The following is a 17,013-nucleotide window of genomic DNA, read 5'->3' as shown; positions in this document are numbered from 1 at the left end:
GATGGCCTTATGCCAGCCTGCTACATGGACCACAAGCTAGGTTTTAAGTTCAGGTAAACTGCGCAAGCCCCAAACTTGGGGTTTCCCGGCTGTTGAAAACAATGACGTTAGCGAAGGAAAGCAGAGTGTTAATGTGTGGTTTCCTCACTCAGCAAAACCCAGCAGTATGACTGCAAATGGTACATCCCGCTCACGGATCTCAGCTTCCAGACAGTGGATGAGTCGGAGGCGGCTCCCAACATCCCCCTGGTGCTGGACGAGGAGTTGGATGCCATGAAGATCAAGATATCCCAGATCAAGAATGATATCCAGAGAGAGAAGGTGAGACCAGCTGGAAAGGAGCAAGGCTGGGCTCTGCAGCTTGAGTGGCAGCAGCCCCTTGCACACAAGTATCTGACCCACTCCTGGAGCCTGGGGCCTGCTGGGACCCCTGTGAGCCCACCGTCAAGCTTGGAGCCATCCTGCATGGGGGGTGGGAGGGGTGCTCAGCTGCCCTAATAGGGACAGCATTCCAGGTGGGGGAACAGCCCCTCCAGCCCACCCTAGGCCGGCCCCCAGTTGTTTCTGGAGAGGTTTACAAGACTTGAGGAGCAGTGAAGATGGGGCATTCAAGTGTAGGATTAGGTCCGGCCAGAGCAGGTACCATGCAGTGGCCACAGACAAAGTGGGTCCCCAGAAGGTTGGGCTTCAGCTCGGGGATGCCTGGCTGAGGTGGGCTCAGCAGGACAGGGGTCTCCTCAACCCTCACCCACCTGCTGGCCTACTACACCACAAACCGAGCAGGTTGAGGGAGGCACCGGGGGCAGTAGGACTGGGCCAGGCAGGAACGGGTAACAAGGGGCCCCCAGAATGGAAATGTGATCATGTGGCCTCTCCCCACAGAGAGCAAACAAGGGCAGCAAGGCCATCGAGAGGCTGAAGAAGAAGCTTTCAGAGCAAGAGTCACTGCTCCTGCTTATGTCCCCCAGCATGGCCTTCAGGGTGCACAACCGCAATGGCAAGGTGAGTGCCCCTGGCTCCCGTCTATCTAGAATCTCACTGTGCTGTGGCCGAGACTCACCACCCAGCTGTGTGGCAGCTGTGGTCTCTGGCTCCTGTGTGGCCTCTACAGCAGCAGCCCTCTTCTTCTGGAGAATGTTCCCATGCCAAGAGACACTTGTTCAGTATAGCACACCCAGGCCCATGTGTCCCTCTGACTGGTGCTTTAGGCCGGAGCCCCCCAGATTGACTGACAGCTGGCTCAACCCCCACAGCTGGGAGGTAACAGCATCTCCAAGAAGTTCAAATAGGGCAAGGGGTTCACAGATCTGTGCAGACCGGGCTCTTCGTACAGGGATTCTGTCCAGGGACCTTGTGAACCTGCGAGGTACTTTCTCTCCTGAGTCTGGCTCCTGGTGCCATCTGGAGCCCGGGCCTCTCCCTCTGGGGATGTGGGCATCACACATAGCTGTCAGCGTGCAGCTAGCAGAGGCAGCTTGTGGGCTCTGCAGGAGCCTTGTCTCTGGGTCGCAGCTCAGGTCTTGTGTGTTAGACACAGGTGGTCAGTCAAAGTGGCATCGGCCTCTGCAGATCCCACCTGCTAACCTTCTCTGTGGCCCCTAAGCTACAACATGTCATGCCCTGGCCCAGGCAGTCCAGGCAGGGGGGCTGGTGCCAGAGGCAGAGCTGCCCAGGGCACAGGAGCTATGGCCTGAAGCCCAGCTGGCAGGAAGGGTGGAGAGTGCCAGAAGCATGAGCCAAGCCGTGAGCACACTCAGCCACCAGGCTCCAGCCAGTCTCTGGCCCCAAGGTGTGCCTTGGAGGGGTGCACTGCAGGGCTCTATGTGGGTGCCTGAGCTGCAGTGGAGGTAACCGGGGTGTATTCTCCTTCTCACCCCCTAGAGTTACACATTCCTCATCTCATCTGACTATGAGCGTGCTGAGTGGAGAGAGAACATCCGGGAGCAGCAGAAGAAGTGTAAGTGGCATCCGTATGTAGAGGCTTAGAACCTCAGTCCTGGATGCTCATCTCCTCCTGTGGTTTCAAGCCTTTTCTTTCTTCCTAAGGAGCTGGGCAGTGGCATTCTTATCCAAGTGAGAAGCTACAGGGAGCTCTGATTCAGAAAATAAATTGGTCAGGAGCTCCTGCCAGGGCCCTACCCCCTGTACCCCCTTTCCAAGGCCTCCCCCACATCCCCTGTGCATCACCCCCTCCCACTTTCTGACCTCCCCTATGAACCCTTCTTTCCCACCACCCCCCCCACCCATGCCTTCCCCCAATGCCCTGCCTGCCTCCTGAACCTGCCTGCTCCCTGTGGCTCTCCCTGCACTCTTGCCTGTCCCCTCAGCAGGTGCTATTGCCAAAGGAGCTCTTGGCTGGACCAGCCTGAACAGCCACACTGTGCTGGCCCCTCTCCGCTATCTGAGGGGCCAGCACTTGACCACTCTTAGGATAGGGTGCTTGCTCCTGTCTGGGGCAGTCCATTCCCTGGGCGCTTCCCTCTCTTAGCTGTTCTTTCCTGCTTCTCCCAAGCTCAGAGCTGCCCCTGGTTCTGTCTGGCTGTCTTCAGGGGTGGGAAGAGAGACTCTGCCACAGGTCCTGTTTCCTTCCTCTGCCCCCCAGCTGTATAGTTTGGGATTCCTGAGCTGTCTTGTTAAGAGGTTCCCATGTGCACTCTGTGTGCCCACTGTTCTGAGAGTGTCTGCAGAGAGAGCCAGGCTGAGCACCGTGTCTCAGGTGGACTGGGAGCCCCACATGCCTCTGCCCTGACCTGAGCTCCCTACCCTCCAAGCTTATCATCCGTGCATGTGCTGAGCCAGTTCCCCCCACCGCCGCCCCCCACAGTGCCCCTGTGTCCTGGAGGACGAGGCACTCCTGGCAGCTCTGATGGCCGGTGCCTGCTGCCCTGCCCATCCATGCTCATGTCCCGGGTTTCCTTTTGTAACCAGGGGACCCCAACCATTTGTAGCATGTCAGCGTCTATTCTCTGCTCAGCACCGTAACAGAAATAAACCCCTTTTCCTCACCGGGTGGGGATGGGGAGCCCTCATTAGCAGAGTGCAGGGCAGGGCTGTACTGGGTGTCTGTGGGGGGATACCCCACGGGAAGGTTCTGCAGGTCACCTCTCACAGTTGTCTGGCCAGCTCATGGGTTTGCAAGCATTATGCTAATCCTGTCCCCACCAGCCAAACCCAGCCTGGGCCAAAGCCACACCTTGCTTGGCCACTTACCAGCTCCTCTCGTGGGAGCAGATCGCCCCCTCCTGGCCATCACAGCTCCTCACCAGGGTGTGGTACAGGTCCAGTGCAGGGACATTGGAGAAGGCCCTCTGGGTGTCCCTGGAGTCTGAGGAGCCATGCAGACTGGCTGGCTGATGCACCTGGGTTCCACTTTCTTCAGGTTTCAAAAGCTTCTCCCTAACATCCGTGGAGCTGCAGATGTTGACCAATTCGTGTGTCAAACTTCAGACCGTCCACAGCATTCCACTGACCATCAACAAAGAAGGTGGGCTGTCCTCACAAGGGCTGCTGTCCCTTTCTGCTGCCAGCACTGTCTGTGAGACCATGGGTTTTCATCCTGACAGAATGTGTGTGCTGCATAGGGCCTGTTGGCCCCTCCCAGGGGTAGATGGGATGGGTCAGGGGTGGTCTGTCCCCATGACTTTGTGCCTGGTCACATGACACATCTCGGATCCTCTGTGCTTTGGGTTTGGTCCTGCACCCCTGTCCTCCCAGCCAGGCACTTCCCACCCACACCTTTGGTCATGCTGTGTTTTGCATTCACTTGCACACACACTTAGGTACACTCATTCCCGCTCATAGGTATGTGCTTGTGCACATGCACACATGTCACATGCCACTCCTCACATGACAACATGCATGTCACATGACACACCCTACCCCTCCCCTCTCCTGTCCTGAGAACCTTACTGTGTTTCAACCCAGTCCCTGGTCTGCCTGTGTTGTAAACCCAACTCAGATCCTAAGACCCCTGAGACAGAGGCTACAATGGTTATGTTTCTGGCTCATGACATCACCTGGCCCCATGCTGAGCAAATGGCAAACCCTCCCATTGAGGGTTGATTTTGAAGCACAGCCTGTCATTTGCCTCCCTCAGGAGAACGATGCTCACCTCTTTGGTCTCTTGCGCAGATGATGAATCTCCGGGGCTCTATGGATTTCTCAATGTCATTGTCCACTCCGCCAGCGGCTTTAAGCAGAGTTCAAGTAAGTGGTTACTTTGAGGAAGAAGGTGACAGGGCACCAAGCTGGAGGCTGTGGACCCTGGAACCAGGGTCGTGGCTCAGAATATCATCAGGTGCCTTTGGCCCTTAACCGGGTGAGGTCCTGTGCTGGTTGATACCCAGAGTGGACCGTTGCCTTCTTTGGTCTGTGGATGGGATGTGTGAGCTGGTGAGTTGCCCCCTGCAGGCGGGTCTTGTAATTGCAGGCACTGGAGTTTTCTGTAGCCAGGAAATACAGCCTGAGTTCCAGGCAAGGAGGGCTGCAGGGAGCACTTTGACCCAGCCAGTAGAGTAGATTTGGCTGCTGAAAGCTAACTGGTTACCCTTTTCATCCTTCCCCTCCCAGGCGGGGAACGCCTCTCAGCTACTCAAGCTGTCAGATCAGTGAGGGCTGGTTGCATTTCAGTCCAGGGTGGCACATACTGTGTCTCTCAGCATGGCACTCCAAACAAGTCCTCATCGTCCCTCTTAGGAGGACAGAGGACAGGCACTGTGCTATTGACCTGTCCCACTGATGCTGCAAAACTAAATAAGAAATCCCTGACAAGCCACAGCATAGAAGACAATATTTACAAACCATATATACATGATATGGGACTTGTATTCAGAGCATATTAGAGAACTCTTAGACCTCAGTGTTAAGGAGACAAGCCAGTTTTTTAAAATAAGCAAAAGATAGGGGTGCCTGAGTGGCTCAGTTGATTAAGCGCCCGACATCGGCTCAGGTCATGATCTCACAGTTTGTGAGTTCGAGACCCGCCAGGCTCTGGGCTGACAGCTCAGAGCCTAGGGTCCGCTTCAGATTCTGTGTCTGTCTCTGTCTGCCCCTCCACTGCTTGCACTCTGTCTCTCGCATTGTCTCAAAAATAAATAAACATTAAAAAAAATTAAAAATAAAATGAGCAAAAGATTTGAATAGACACTTCACCAAAGAAATACAAGTAGCTAAGAAGCGCATGGGAAGATGCTCACGGTCATAGGGAAATGTAAACTAAAACCACAGTGAGGGGGCACCTGGGTGGCTCAGTCGGTTCAGCGTTCAGCTTCGGCTCTGGTCATGATCTCACAGTTTGTGAGTTCCAGCCCCACATCAGTCTCACTGCTGTCAGTACAGAGCCCACTTCAGATCCTCTGTCTCCACCCCTATCCCACTTGCACCTTCTAAAAAATCAACATTAAAAAAAAAAAAATAAAACCACATTGAGGTTCCACTTCATGCCCACCAGGATGGTGATGACCAGAAAGGTACACAGTGACGACTGTTGGTGGGGATATGGAGAAATGGGAACCCTCAGACACTCCGCTGGTGAGGATGTGAAATGGTTTGGCCACCCTGGAAGACAGTCTCACACTTTCTTAAAAAGTTAAACACACCCGTACCACGTGACCCAGCAGCCCTGCTTTTAAGTATTTATTCCAGAGAGATAAGAACATGTCTGTATAAAGACTTGGATGTGCCTGATAAACATAACACGTTCATCCATGCAACAGAGCGCCATTCTGCAATAAAAAGGAATGGAGTACTGATACAGGCAATGATAGGGATGAACCTCAAAAGAATTATTCCCAAAAAAAGACACCAGGTGCAAAAGATTACATGTTGTATCATTCCACATGTATGAAATTTCTAAGGCAAAATTTGGAGACAAAGCCTAGCAGGGGTTTCCTGGAACTGGGGATGTGAGGAGGTTTGCCTGCAGTTGATCCAAAGGGCCTTTTGCGGGGGGGGGGGGGGGCGGCAGTGTTCTGCAACAATGGCAATGCTGATTTACTAAAAATCCTCAAACTTACAGCAGATGGATTGTACAGTGTGCAGATTTTACCTCCATTAGGTTGTCACATAGGTGTAATTGTCCCCTGGGAGCACCTGCTCCACACCCCTCTCACACAAATGCTGGTGTTTTCAAGGGTTCCATCTAGGCCTTCCTCCCTCACTGCATACACTCCCTCTTCCTAGGCCCAGGGACCCTTCCATCAACAGCGCAGTTGATGTCTGGAACTGCCTCTCCGTCCCCACTCTTCTCTCCTGGCCTCCCTTTATTACTTTCTGTCTGAGTCCCCAGTGTCCCACACTCTACGCTCCACATCCCCAAACTGAACCTATCACTTGGGCTCCCAAACTTGTTTCTCTTATTTTATGCCCTGCCCCAGTGAGAGGTGCCACCCTCTCTGCCCTGTGGCTAGGCCAGAAACCACCATCTGGTTCCCTGGCCATATCAGTAAGATGACATTCTCTGTCCGTGGAGTTTCCTCATTACCTCTGGCCACCTGCCCCACCCTTCATCCAGGTCCTGGGAGTGGCCTCCTCCCTGGTCCCTACCTCCGCTCTCCCTGCACCCCACAATTCTCCCAGCAGTGAGCTGTTTTTGGTGCCCCATCCTGGCCTGCAGCACCCTTTGCCCCAGTTGACCTAGTAAACTCACAGCAGGGTCTGCGCAGGTGGTCGGCACTTCCCCTAGCCCCACCCTTCTCTGTGTATCATCCCCCTGATGGTGATGGTATGTTCATCTCTGCCCAGGTCATCACCCATAGGGTTCTCACATAGAGGCTTTAGCCAGGATTTGTCAAATGACCAGGTGAGCACACGTTCTGACAGGTGCTGGTTCAGCTGTACCACGGGGCGGAATCTGCACGTGACATGCTGGGGCCCATGCTGGCCACTGGTGTTTTGCTTTATTTTTTCCAAATTTTTATTAAAATTCTAGTTAGTTAATGTGCAGTGCAATATTGGTTATTGGTTTCAGTGTTGTTTTATTTTGAAAAGAAACCTAAGACTTTTTTTTTTTTTCTGATTTTGAAAATGTCAAGGAGCAAGAACTCCTGTCCCCTTCAAGGCCAACTAACAGGAAAAAATTAAACTTAATAGCACACATGCTGGGAATCCACACAGACATGGAAGTTACAAAGACAGGCAAAATGAGGCATATATGTCATCCTGAACCTAGGAGAAGGGGGCAGAGGTCTGGGGCTTCAGAGGAAAGGAATGCACTTTACAGGACGACAGGAAGAGCAGATATTTAGCAACTAGATGTTTGCCCTGCCTCACCAGTAGGTCACTCAGGTTAGATTTATCTCTGCTAATAACCCTTATTCTGGGAAAGACCCCCCAGTTTAGATTCTTCTGTGTAGTTACAGGAAGGGCAAAATTTCTCTTGAGCCCAGATGGTCTTGATTGCTCTCAGCTCAGAATGATCTTCTTGTCCCAGTGGCCCGCCCATCTTGGGGCAGCCTGCCCTTGGCCCCCTACAAAAATAGCCCCTGCTTCTGATAGAAAACTCGGGTAATGTGGAAAAGTACAATCACCTTCCCTTTGTTGCCCTCCCACAGATCTGTACTGTACCCTGGAGGTTGATTCCTTCGGTTATTTTGTGAATAAAGCCAAGACTCGCGTTTACAGAGACACAGCTGAGCCCAACTGGAATGAGGTGAGGCACTACTTCCAGGCAAGTCTTGTATGTTGGCCCTGGCTGGCAGGCCAGGATCTTTTCCATGGGGAGAGTCTGAACACCGCTCCCACCCCACCCGCCCTGGGCTCCCTAATGTCTTTCCTCGCAGGCAGGCGCCTCCGCCTCCGCTGCCCACATTCCACCAGCATTCCAGGAATCTCCTGGGAGGAGGGGGGGGCGACCAGTCCAAGAGATTTTATCTCTGTGTTCCTGAGAATCCAACCCCCTTCACTCCCCATCACAAAGAAACAGCCTATTTTTCTGGAGAAGGTTTTGGAAAAGAAACTTAAAAGGGTTTTTTGTGCTGCCTTTGTTATTGCTTAGTTTACTTGGTAGATTTCCGTACTGTTTTTCCTCGGAAGTTGGAATGAGCCCTGTAGCCCTCTCGGTTTCTGGAAGCCTGGGGCTCTGCCGGGGGAGGGCTGGGGTAGGGACCCTACTTGCCTGTCCCGAGTGTTGGATTTGTATAGTTTGCTGCTCTGTTCTCCTTCACCTTGGAGAGCTGTTGTGTAACTTGCTCACCATCTCACCTTGAGCCTTTGGGAGTGTGGGAATGATTATAGAGTAGCCAATATTGATGAAGTCCCCAGATCTGTGAGAATGCCATTTCCCAGTTTCTTGAGTAGCTGTGGCCTAGGAAAGCCTCATGCTTGAGGCTGTGGGTGGAAAGCAAACCACCTGCTCCCTTGGAGAAGAAGAAGCTAAGACCAAATGGCTGTCTGGTCCACTTTGGGTCATGTGGCTGGTAGAGCCATGGGGCCAGCACCCAGCTCTCCTTTCTTGGCATCCATGACTCTCATCATCAGATTTGCTACCTTAGTAGGACTGGGGCACAGGGAGCCCATAGGATTGCCCAATCATTATAGCTCTGGACATCTATGCAGAAAGGGTGATGGCTGCCATGACAAGGGAGCATCATAGCCAGACGGATCCATCAAAGGCTTTGCAGAGAGTAAATGAGCATGACCTGACAGGGGCAATGAGGGAGGGGTTCTGGAGGCACCAGCAGTAGAGGCTCAAGGAACCCAGGCATGGAGGATTCCAGACCAGCATCACCTGGTGGCCACCCTGGGTGTGCGTATGGATCATCAGGGCTGTTACACATTCCTGGCACACACACACCCTCCCCACCCCATGCAGGCTCAGAAATATCTCCTTTCTTTTCCCCCACCCTCTTCCATTTCCCCACCGTGAACCTGTGCCTGCAAAAACACTGGTGTGAAATGTAGAATTTACTGAAGACATCATGTGGTGATGGAGGAGAAAGTCAACACCACACATCCCACAGCAGACAACTCGAAAACCTATAAGAACGGTTCTTTCCTCTCCTATATCACCTCCGTGGGTCGATTTCCTTCCCCGCTTTCAAATAAACTTAATTTATAGAGCAGCTTTAGGTCCACAGCTTTAGGTCCAGAGCAGAAAGGACAGAGATTTCCCATATGCCCACTGTCCCCAAACATGCACAGCCTCCCCAACTAATCAATGAACCTACACTGACATCATTATCACCCAAAGTCCATAGAATATCTGCATTTATAACCAGCACCCATGAGCTTCTGATGCAGGGGGAATGGGGACTGCCTTTTGACATACTAGCTTAGGGAGTTTGGATTCAGTGTGAGAGGCATTCTGAGCTTCCAGAAGCATCCAGATTGAGCCACAATGGGATGCTCACAGGGAAGTAGCTTCTGAGGGTCTTTGTCACAGGACTAAAGTAAGCAGGGTCTCAAGTCATGGGTCCTTTTGGGGCAGCAAGGAAGTCATTGGACCTGTTAACAAGGGACTTTCCTTTCTTGGGGCTACAGGAGTTTGAGATCGAGCTGGAAGGCTCCCAGACCTTGAGGATTCTCTGCTATGAAAAGTGTTACAACAAAACAAAGATCACCAAGGAGGACGGAGAGAGCACAGACAGGATCATGGGGAAGGGCCAAGTCCAGGTGAGGCTGCCGCCCTCCTCTGCCCCCTGCAGAGTCCCTCTGCCACCACCGAGTGCCCCCCCCCCACCTCCGACACAGCTTCGTACACCTGCCTCTGAACCCGCCCACACCCTCCTCCAAATGCTCCAGTTTCTTTCCCCATTTGACCTTCTGGGACACTGAGGTTGCCTGGCTCCACAGGTTGGGAGTGGTTGGGGGAATTCCTGCTCCTCTCTCTGTTTGAGTGCCTGTTGTGCCCCATCTTGCCCCCACAGGAAGTTCAGTTTGACTTGTTTGGCAGCGGGGGCCTCAGTTCCTCCATAGCCTTAGTTAGCAAAGTCCAAAGGCAAAATGGTGAGGCGGTGCTGTGGGCTGAAGTTAGCAGTTCAGAGACCATCTCAAATTGGAAAAAGCACAAAAATCCTGGAGTCTACCCGCCTGACATCTTCTCTATGGCTTCTAGACCCGGCTTCCAGGGGGTGCAACTGCATCCCTAAGCAGGGCGGACACAGCACACACCCCCCCCCCACCAGAGTTGGCATAGAAGCCCCCTGATGGGCTAAGAGTAAGTGTCCATACAGGACGAGCAAGGGAACCCCAGGTCCTCAGTGAAAACCATGCAGGCCCTCGGTCCTTCAGAAGCTTGCCTAGCCACTGGAAGCCCACCATCAGCTCTTGTGCTTCTTGGCAGACAGGAGCTGCGCCGCCTGCCTTGTGTTTCTCACGGCCTCACCTGTGCAGTTCTGTGCCCCATCGGGGGAAACCCTGATATCCACATTCCTTACAGGGCATCTTACCAGACCCAGCTGAGCAGTTTCCTCCCTGCCCTGCCCTGGAGGTGGGCACTGACTGTTCCACTCCTTTCAGACCCTCAGATCCTTTGACAAAGCCTCCAGCAGGAGTGGGCTGGCTGGGCGTTCCAGGTGTCTGTGGGAGAAAGGGGCTCTCCATGAAGCCCCACCTCCCTTCCCTGAGGCCAAGAAGTAAAATTCTTTTTGTGCTGAAATACTAAGCGGTAGGAATGAAGGAGAAGGATGAGTCTCCCCTGAGTAATTGGGGAGGGCCCACATGCATTCATTCAGACCAGCAAGTCCTCCCTGAGCAGTGGCTCTGGATCCCCTCTGTTTTACCAGGTCCTCAGGACAGTTTTCACACTGCCTGTTTCCCCACCCTGGAAGCTTATTAGGGAACTCAGTGGCTCAGGGTCTCCAGGGACCCACTCCCACCCCATACCTTGAGACCAGGTCTAAAAGTAAAAATGCTCCTCTGACCACCTTATACCTGCCCCCCCGCCCCCCCCCCCACCACCTACCTGCCAGCAGACATCACCCAGCCAGGGGGCAGACACTACCCCCACACAAAGACACAGAGAAAGGAAACTAATGAAGCACCTCCCCACCCCCGCGCCACATCCCATACCTTCCTAGGAGAGCAGGTCCAAGGCCTCAGCTGACCCTACAGACAGGACCTGGGGCTGGACTCTCCTAAGGTGAGCAGTAAGACCAGCCTGGGGCAATACTCCAGTGAGCCCACTGAAGTGTGGGATGCATGTTGGGGGGATCAGTGGGGCAGCCTTGCCCAGCATTGGGAAAGCAGGATTCTTGGCCCCTCTCAGAAGATGTAACTGGGGTACAGGGGGTCCCAAACAGACCAGGTTTGCCACTCACTGCTGATAAAATCCAAAGGCACAGAGAGGAGTGGTGGTGAAATAGGGAATTTATTTCAGAGAGGCCAACACTGGGAAGACGGGACTAGAATCCCAAAGACTGTCTCCAACGTGCCAAAAATGCTTCCGGGTTCATATGAGATAAGTGTGGGACAAAGGTCGGTGGGCGTATGCAGGTGGGCAGTGATGGTCAGGTGAAGCATTGTCTTGGGGTCAGTCATGTCATGTCTTGCTGACATCAGGATAGTCCTTATTACTTGAGGGGTAGCTTCAGTTCTCAGGGGATGCTTTGCTCGCTAATTCTTTTGCCGTAGTTAAGAGATGAGCTGGAAAGAACTTCATCAGTGAGGAAGTACGGACTGAGATCGTAATGGAGGTAGTTGAAATCCTCTTTCAATGGGCAGAGTCTGTGTAGGCCAGCTTCTAGTCCAGGGGCACTCAGTGGATGTCTTGGACCTGAGTCCTACCTGTGACTTAGATGCTAAGGGAGAAGGAGATGGTTCCTCCTTGCTCCCCATGTGCCTGGCACACCATTGAGCCAGTTGTAGGGTCTTGGTGGCAAAAGGCTTCTGGGTGGAAGAAGCAGAAATGCAAGCCAGTGCTCTTCAGTTGTTCCACTCTTAGGGTCCTATCCAAGGATCTTTGACGAGCCAGGTACCTTCCCCAACCAGGGTCACCCCCATGAGCTCAGCATGCGTCGCACCTTGACCGATACGTACACCCACTGCAAAGTTGGGGTGATGCTTGGGAATGGCTCGTATGCCCAATGCAGACACTCACCACTCTGCAGCCCCCCAGTGTCCTTGAGATCTAACTCTGTATTTCCACATAGATTGCGTTCACCTTCTTGGCTTTACGGAGAATCCCATGGATTGAATCAACCACATCGTTGAGCCATTCTGCTCTTAATGGACACTAAGTTTTCCAGATTTTGCTATTCTGTGAGCATGCTGGTGCTGGACATCTTTGAAAACTGACATGTTTTGGCATTACTGGGCAACAGTCACAGCTTGGGCTCTGCTCTGCTGCTTCACAACTAATGTGTTCCTCTTTCTACCCCTCCCTTCTCCCTCTCCATGCTTGCATCTGTTCCAGCCTGGGCATCCCTTCTCCACACCCAGCCCTGACCCCCATCTTGCAGAGCCCAATGGCGATCTGAGGATGCAGACAGGCTGGGTGTCTGGCCCCTTTTTTCAGCCCATTACACAAGGCTAAAGGAGGCTCAGATTCCACCAACCTTTGACTCAAATCATCCAAATTCTCCAATAGGTGACTCCTTCCAGTAATCCAGGAGGCAGTGAGATTTGAACCAGGGCCTCTGAGCACTGGTGGGTAACTGGGGGGGGGCTCAGTGGAAGAGAGAAAAGAACAGATACTTGTCCTCTTCTTTTATTGTATTGAGACCTCTTTGGAAACCCTTTGCCACATTACTGCCGGATATAAGCAAAATATTCCTCCGTGCACATAACCTGTGCTCTCAAACACTCTCGGACACACGGACGTGTCAGATGAGCACCCTGTCCTGTCCCAGGGAAGAAGACAGCAAGTGGTGTTATGGGGGCTGGCTTGGGGCATCTCTCCAAACTCTGGCTGTTCTCTGCCCCTTTCTGCCATCTGGCCCCAGTCTGCGTTTCCCCTCACAGGTGCTTTGAGAGGTGCTCCTCAGCAAATAATCTCCCTTGCTTTTCCTTCAGTAGGACAAGATGGGACAGGAGTAGAGGACATGGACTGTATTTAAAAAGAAAAAAAATTACAACCTCATTAGAACAGAAAGGTGAACGGTGTTCAGCGGGATACAGGTATAGGGACCACTGCAGGGGGGTTTTGCAGCAGGGGAAAGAGATGGACCCCCAACTCTGACTATAACAAGGGAAGGGGGAATTTATAGACAAGGAGCAGGGTGTGGGGTGGGGGTAGGGGGGCGGTCATCGATTGGAAGTTACTAAAAGGAAACATCAGGGGTAAGGGAGATTCTGGCTAAACCTACCTAATGGGCAGGCCAGGGCAATCAGATGTTACTGGGGGCTGGGGGGGGGGGGGAAGAAATGAGGAATCTGGTTAGACGTTGAGGGTAATCGGCTATTAAGGATATCCAGGCACGGTTTTTGCTAAAATTGGGCTCTTAGGGAAATTCCCAAGAATGAGGTCTGTTGGAAAACAACTCAGAAGAGCCCGACTAGTTTGGTCAAGGGGAGACTCTGTCCACTCCCTCAGCCCCAGTGTGCCTCCTGTGACCTGGGGCAATTCATCACTGCCTGTATAAACTTGTTTCCTCAATGTAAACTGTAGTCGGGGCCACGAAGCCGGATGTGGAGGCCTTCAGTGTCAGCTGCCACTGTTATTATTACTCATTGTCGTCACTGTTAGTGGAGAAGGCAGGCTCTGGCTCCACTCCTTCGTCTGTGTCTGCTTCGGTGGAAGAGATGAGTGAATGGGAAGCCTGGCCGCTGAGCAATCATTAGCCAGGAAGGAATCCCAGCATAACCCAAGGTCCGTTTGTGACTCACAAAGAGTAGGCAGTGGCCAGCCTGGCCCCTGAGGACCCCCATTCCCGTGGGGAGGGGGGGGCTTGTTTACAAACCCGGGATCCCCAATACGAGTAGGAAGGAAGTCAGAGGAGGAGCGGTGATGACGCCCTGTGACCCTAGCCAGGCCTCTTTCTGCCTCCCCCAACCCCCACAGACACTGTTTTCTGTGTGGGGCACCCCTAGGGGAGGGCATTCGTGACTCTAGGGGGGGACAGCCTTCCTGAGTGGGGGCTTTTCCCAATAATACCAGGCACCTTCCGAGTATGCCATGTGGGACAGACATGTAGCCCTGCCCATCCTGTTGCTGGGGTAGGGGAGGTGGGAATAGCGTGGCCTTCTCCTGCAGGTGCCTTCCACCCCCACCTGCCACATGCTCTTTGACTCATAAGTTTAGTGGAAAGCCCTTCCTGTGAGGTGGAGAAGGTGCAGCACCCTGGGAGTATCTGAGGGGGCCCAGGAGAAGCCCACAGCTGGCCAGAAGGGCAGAGGCCAGGCAGGTCCATCCAAGGGGCCAGGGACAGAAATCAAGTTTCCAGCAAAGCTGCTCACATGCCTGTCTGGGCAGATGGTGTCAGAGTCATCTGGGGAGCTAGGGCCTGATCTCCCAGAGCTGGGGTCCTAGATCGGTCTGGTTTTACTGCCTTACATGATGGTGGTGAGCTGAGGGTTCAGGAACCACTGGCCTGAGTCTGAGGTTCCAGCTCTTGCTCTTCAGATGACTTGGCAGATCCCCACTTCCCCTCTTAAATGATGCAGTCTCCATGAGAGGAGAACGGAGGGATGAGCCAAAGTCAGCTGCTCAACTGACTGAGCCACCCAGGCACCCTTCTCTTCTCCATTTTCAAATTTTCTGTGTTGTTTGAACCCCCTACCCTATTCCTTCTTAGTGATTAACTTTATATCAAATCCTAGAATATTGTCATCTGCCATTTCTCCTGATATTTTGTGTGTCTAGCTGGGCTCACGACTCACATTCCAATGGGGATGTCAGAGTTGATTTTTTTTTTTAAACATTTTTTTGTGAGTTTTGGTTGAGACTGGGGCCTCAGATCTCTGGTCTGACCCTTACTTTATTCGAAACTGGTACTTAGGGCTGTCTGTATGTGGTTTCCCAAACTTCTCTGCCAGCCTGGGTTGTTTGCCTCACGCGTAGAAACCTGGTTGAATACAGACCAACAGGTCCAACGGTGCCCCTTTCCAGGGGTGCCCTGGCACCCACACTCCAGCCCTCACCAAGACCTCACTGTAAGGCCTGCCCACTCACGGGCAGTATCCTCATTCGACCACCAGTTCTGTGGCACTTGTGCCCCAAGAGCCCACTGAAGTGCCCAGCAACAGCTGTATGAATGTGGAGATGCCACCAACACTTGGACACGCACGTGTGCAGCCACACCACTGAGTATGCCAACCCGAAACTGGAAAGAAGCTAAGTGCCCATCAGCTAGTGAGTTCATAAGCCAAGTGTGATATATCCATATGAAATATTATGCAGCCAGAACAAAGGAAGGACATTCTGATACACACTACATGAATGAAACTTGAAGACATAAGTGAAAGAAGCCAGACACAAAGGGATAAGTAATATATGATGACACTTACATGAAGTATCTAAGACTGGCTAATTCCTCAAGACTAAGAGTGGAATAAAAGTTACCAGGGGCCAGAGGAGGGTGGAAATGGGGAGCTACTGTTTCACAGATATGATGTTTGGGATGATGAAAACGTTTTGGAGATAGGTAGTGGTGGTGATTGCACAACATTATGGATGTACTTAATGCCATTGAACTGTGCACTTAAAAATGGTTAATTTTATGTTATATATATTTTACCACCATTTTTTAAAGAGTTAGCAGGTCATGGGGTGCTTGGGTGGCTCAGTCAGTTGAGCGTCCGACTTCAGCTCAGGTCACGATCTCACAGTTTGTGGGTTCGATCCTCAGGTTGGGCTCTGCGCTGACAGCTCAGAGACTGGAGCCTGCTTCGGATTCTGTGTCTCCCTCTCTCTCTGCCCTTCCCGCACTCACACTCTGTCTCTCTTTCAAAAATAAATAAAAACATTAAAAAATAATACTAATAAAAATTAAAAAAAAAAACAAAACAGTTAATATGTCCACAGGGTACAGGAATGGACATGGGAGCCCAGACCCAGCCACTTGCCCTTTCATGAAATCCCTCAGCAGAATGACAGCCCCTGCTCGGTGCAGCATGGTGGAAAAGCCACTTTCAGAAGCCTCTTACAGCCACCCTTTGGAGCCTCGGCACCCTCACCTGTAAGAGGGCAAGCGTCTGGCTCTCAGCAGTCCCCAGTGACCAAATGCTCACTCTGTGCCAATATGTACTGCAACGCGTGTATATTAAATATGTTTATACTGTATGTCTTATAAACACATGTCTTGGCCCTGAGATACCACAGCGAATGATATAGACAAAAGCCCTGTCGTCGGGGCTGGTAGGAGAGGCAGACGTCAACCGAAATAAGAGTAAGAGCTGTGGTCAGGTGGGAAGGAGATGGGGTTTGGGGGAGATGTGGTTTTCAGATCGGTGGTTGGGTACAGCAGGTACTACTACAAGGGTACCGAGAGGTCCAGCCTTTCATTACAGGGGATTACCTCAGGGCCATGCACTGTCCACCCACACAGCCATTCACTGTGCCAGGGCCTCCTATTATTGGGGGGAGGGATGCCTTCCTGGGTGGCTGGGGGTGCGGTGCTCAGAAATGAATGAGGTGCAGCCTGCGTTGGGGGTGAGCAAGAGGAGAAACCAATGTCCTCTCTTAAACCATCTTGGAGGGAGCAGGTCCAAAGGGTTTTTTGCATCAGTAACATAAGATGGGTGATGATTGTTTTTAACAAACATCTGAGGAAGATTTTTGGCTGTAGAAGTTACGAACATGTAAAAACATGTGAGCAAATCCTTCTTGTACAGATTTCCCCAAGATTTGTCCTGAAGAAGCATACCACTACCACCGTGGAGAAAGTGTGGCCATGTGACCTGGACCCTCCTTGCTCAATTGAGGTCCAGTTTGGGTCCCTATCTTTTTTTCTTTAGCTGGCATACCATAGAATGCATCCATTATAAGTATACGATTCAATCATTTTTGGTAAATTTACAGAGTTGTAGAACAATCACCAACAATCCAGATTTAGAATACAGTAAAACCTTGGTTTGCAAGCATAATTCGTTCCAGAAACATGCTTGTAACCCAAATCACTTGTATATCAAAGCAAATTT

General features: G+C 52.1%; 1 protein-coding gene across 2 annotated transcripts in view; it reads left to right on the top strand.

The window, feature by feature from the left end:
* Positions 1 to 17,013, top strand: part of BCR (BCR activator of RhoGEF and GTPase) — a 128,803-nt gene that overhangs the window by 99,483 nt on the left and 12,307 nt on the right. Inside the window, exons 10-17 of one of the 2 annotated variants that reach the window (XM_047087979.1) lie at positions 153 to 321; positions 883 to 1,002; positions 1,882 to 1,957; positions 3,380 to 3,484; positions 4,132 to 4,206; positions 7,551 to 7,648; positions 9,478 to 9,609; positions 15,899 to 16,167. In XM_047087979.1, the coding sequence (XP_046943935.1) occupies positions 153 to 321; positions 883 to 1,002; positions 1,882 to 1,957; positions 3,380 to 3,484; positions 4,132 to 4,206; positions 7,551 to 7,648; positions 9,478 to 9,609; positions 15,899 to 15,949 (826 nt within the window). In that variant the 3' untranslated portion in view covers positions 15,950 to 16,167. Of the gene's footprint in view, positions 1 to 152; positions 322 to 882; positions 1,003 to 1,881; positions 1,958 to 3,379; positions 3,485 to 4,131; positions 4,207 to 7,550; positions 7,649 to 9,477; positions 9,610 to 15,898; positions 16,168 to 17,013 lie in introns of those variants that run through there. The other variant, XM_047087978.1, reaches the window with a different exon arrangement.

This window comes from Lynx rufus, unplaced genomic scaffold, assembly GCF_022079265.1.
Source record: "Lynx rufus isolate CCGP_SWC_20201006 ecotype Redwood Valley unplaced genomic scaffold, mLynRuf1.p SCAF_24, whole genome shotgun sequence".
NCBI classification, from domain to species: domain Eukaryota; kingdom Metazoa; phylum Chordata; class Mammalia; order Carnivora; family Felidae; genus Lynx; species Lynx rufus.
Note: the sequence above shows the minus strand (reverse complement) of the source record. Positions and strands in the feature narration are given on the sequence as shown.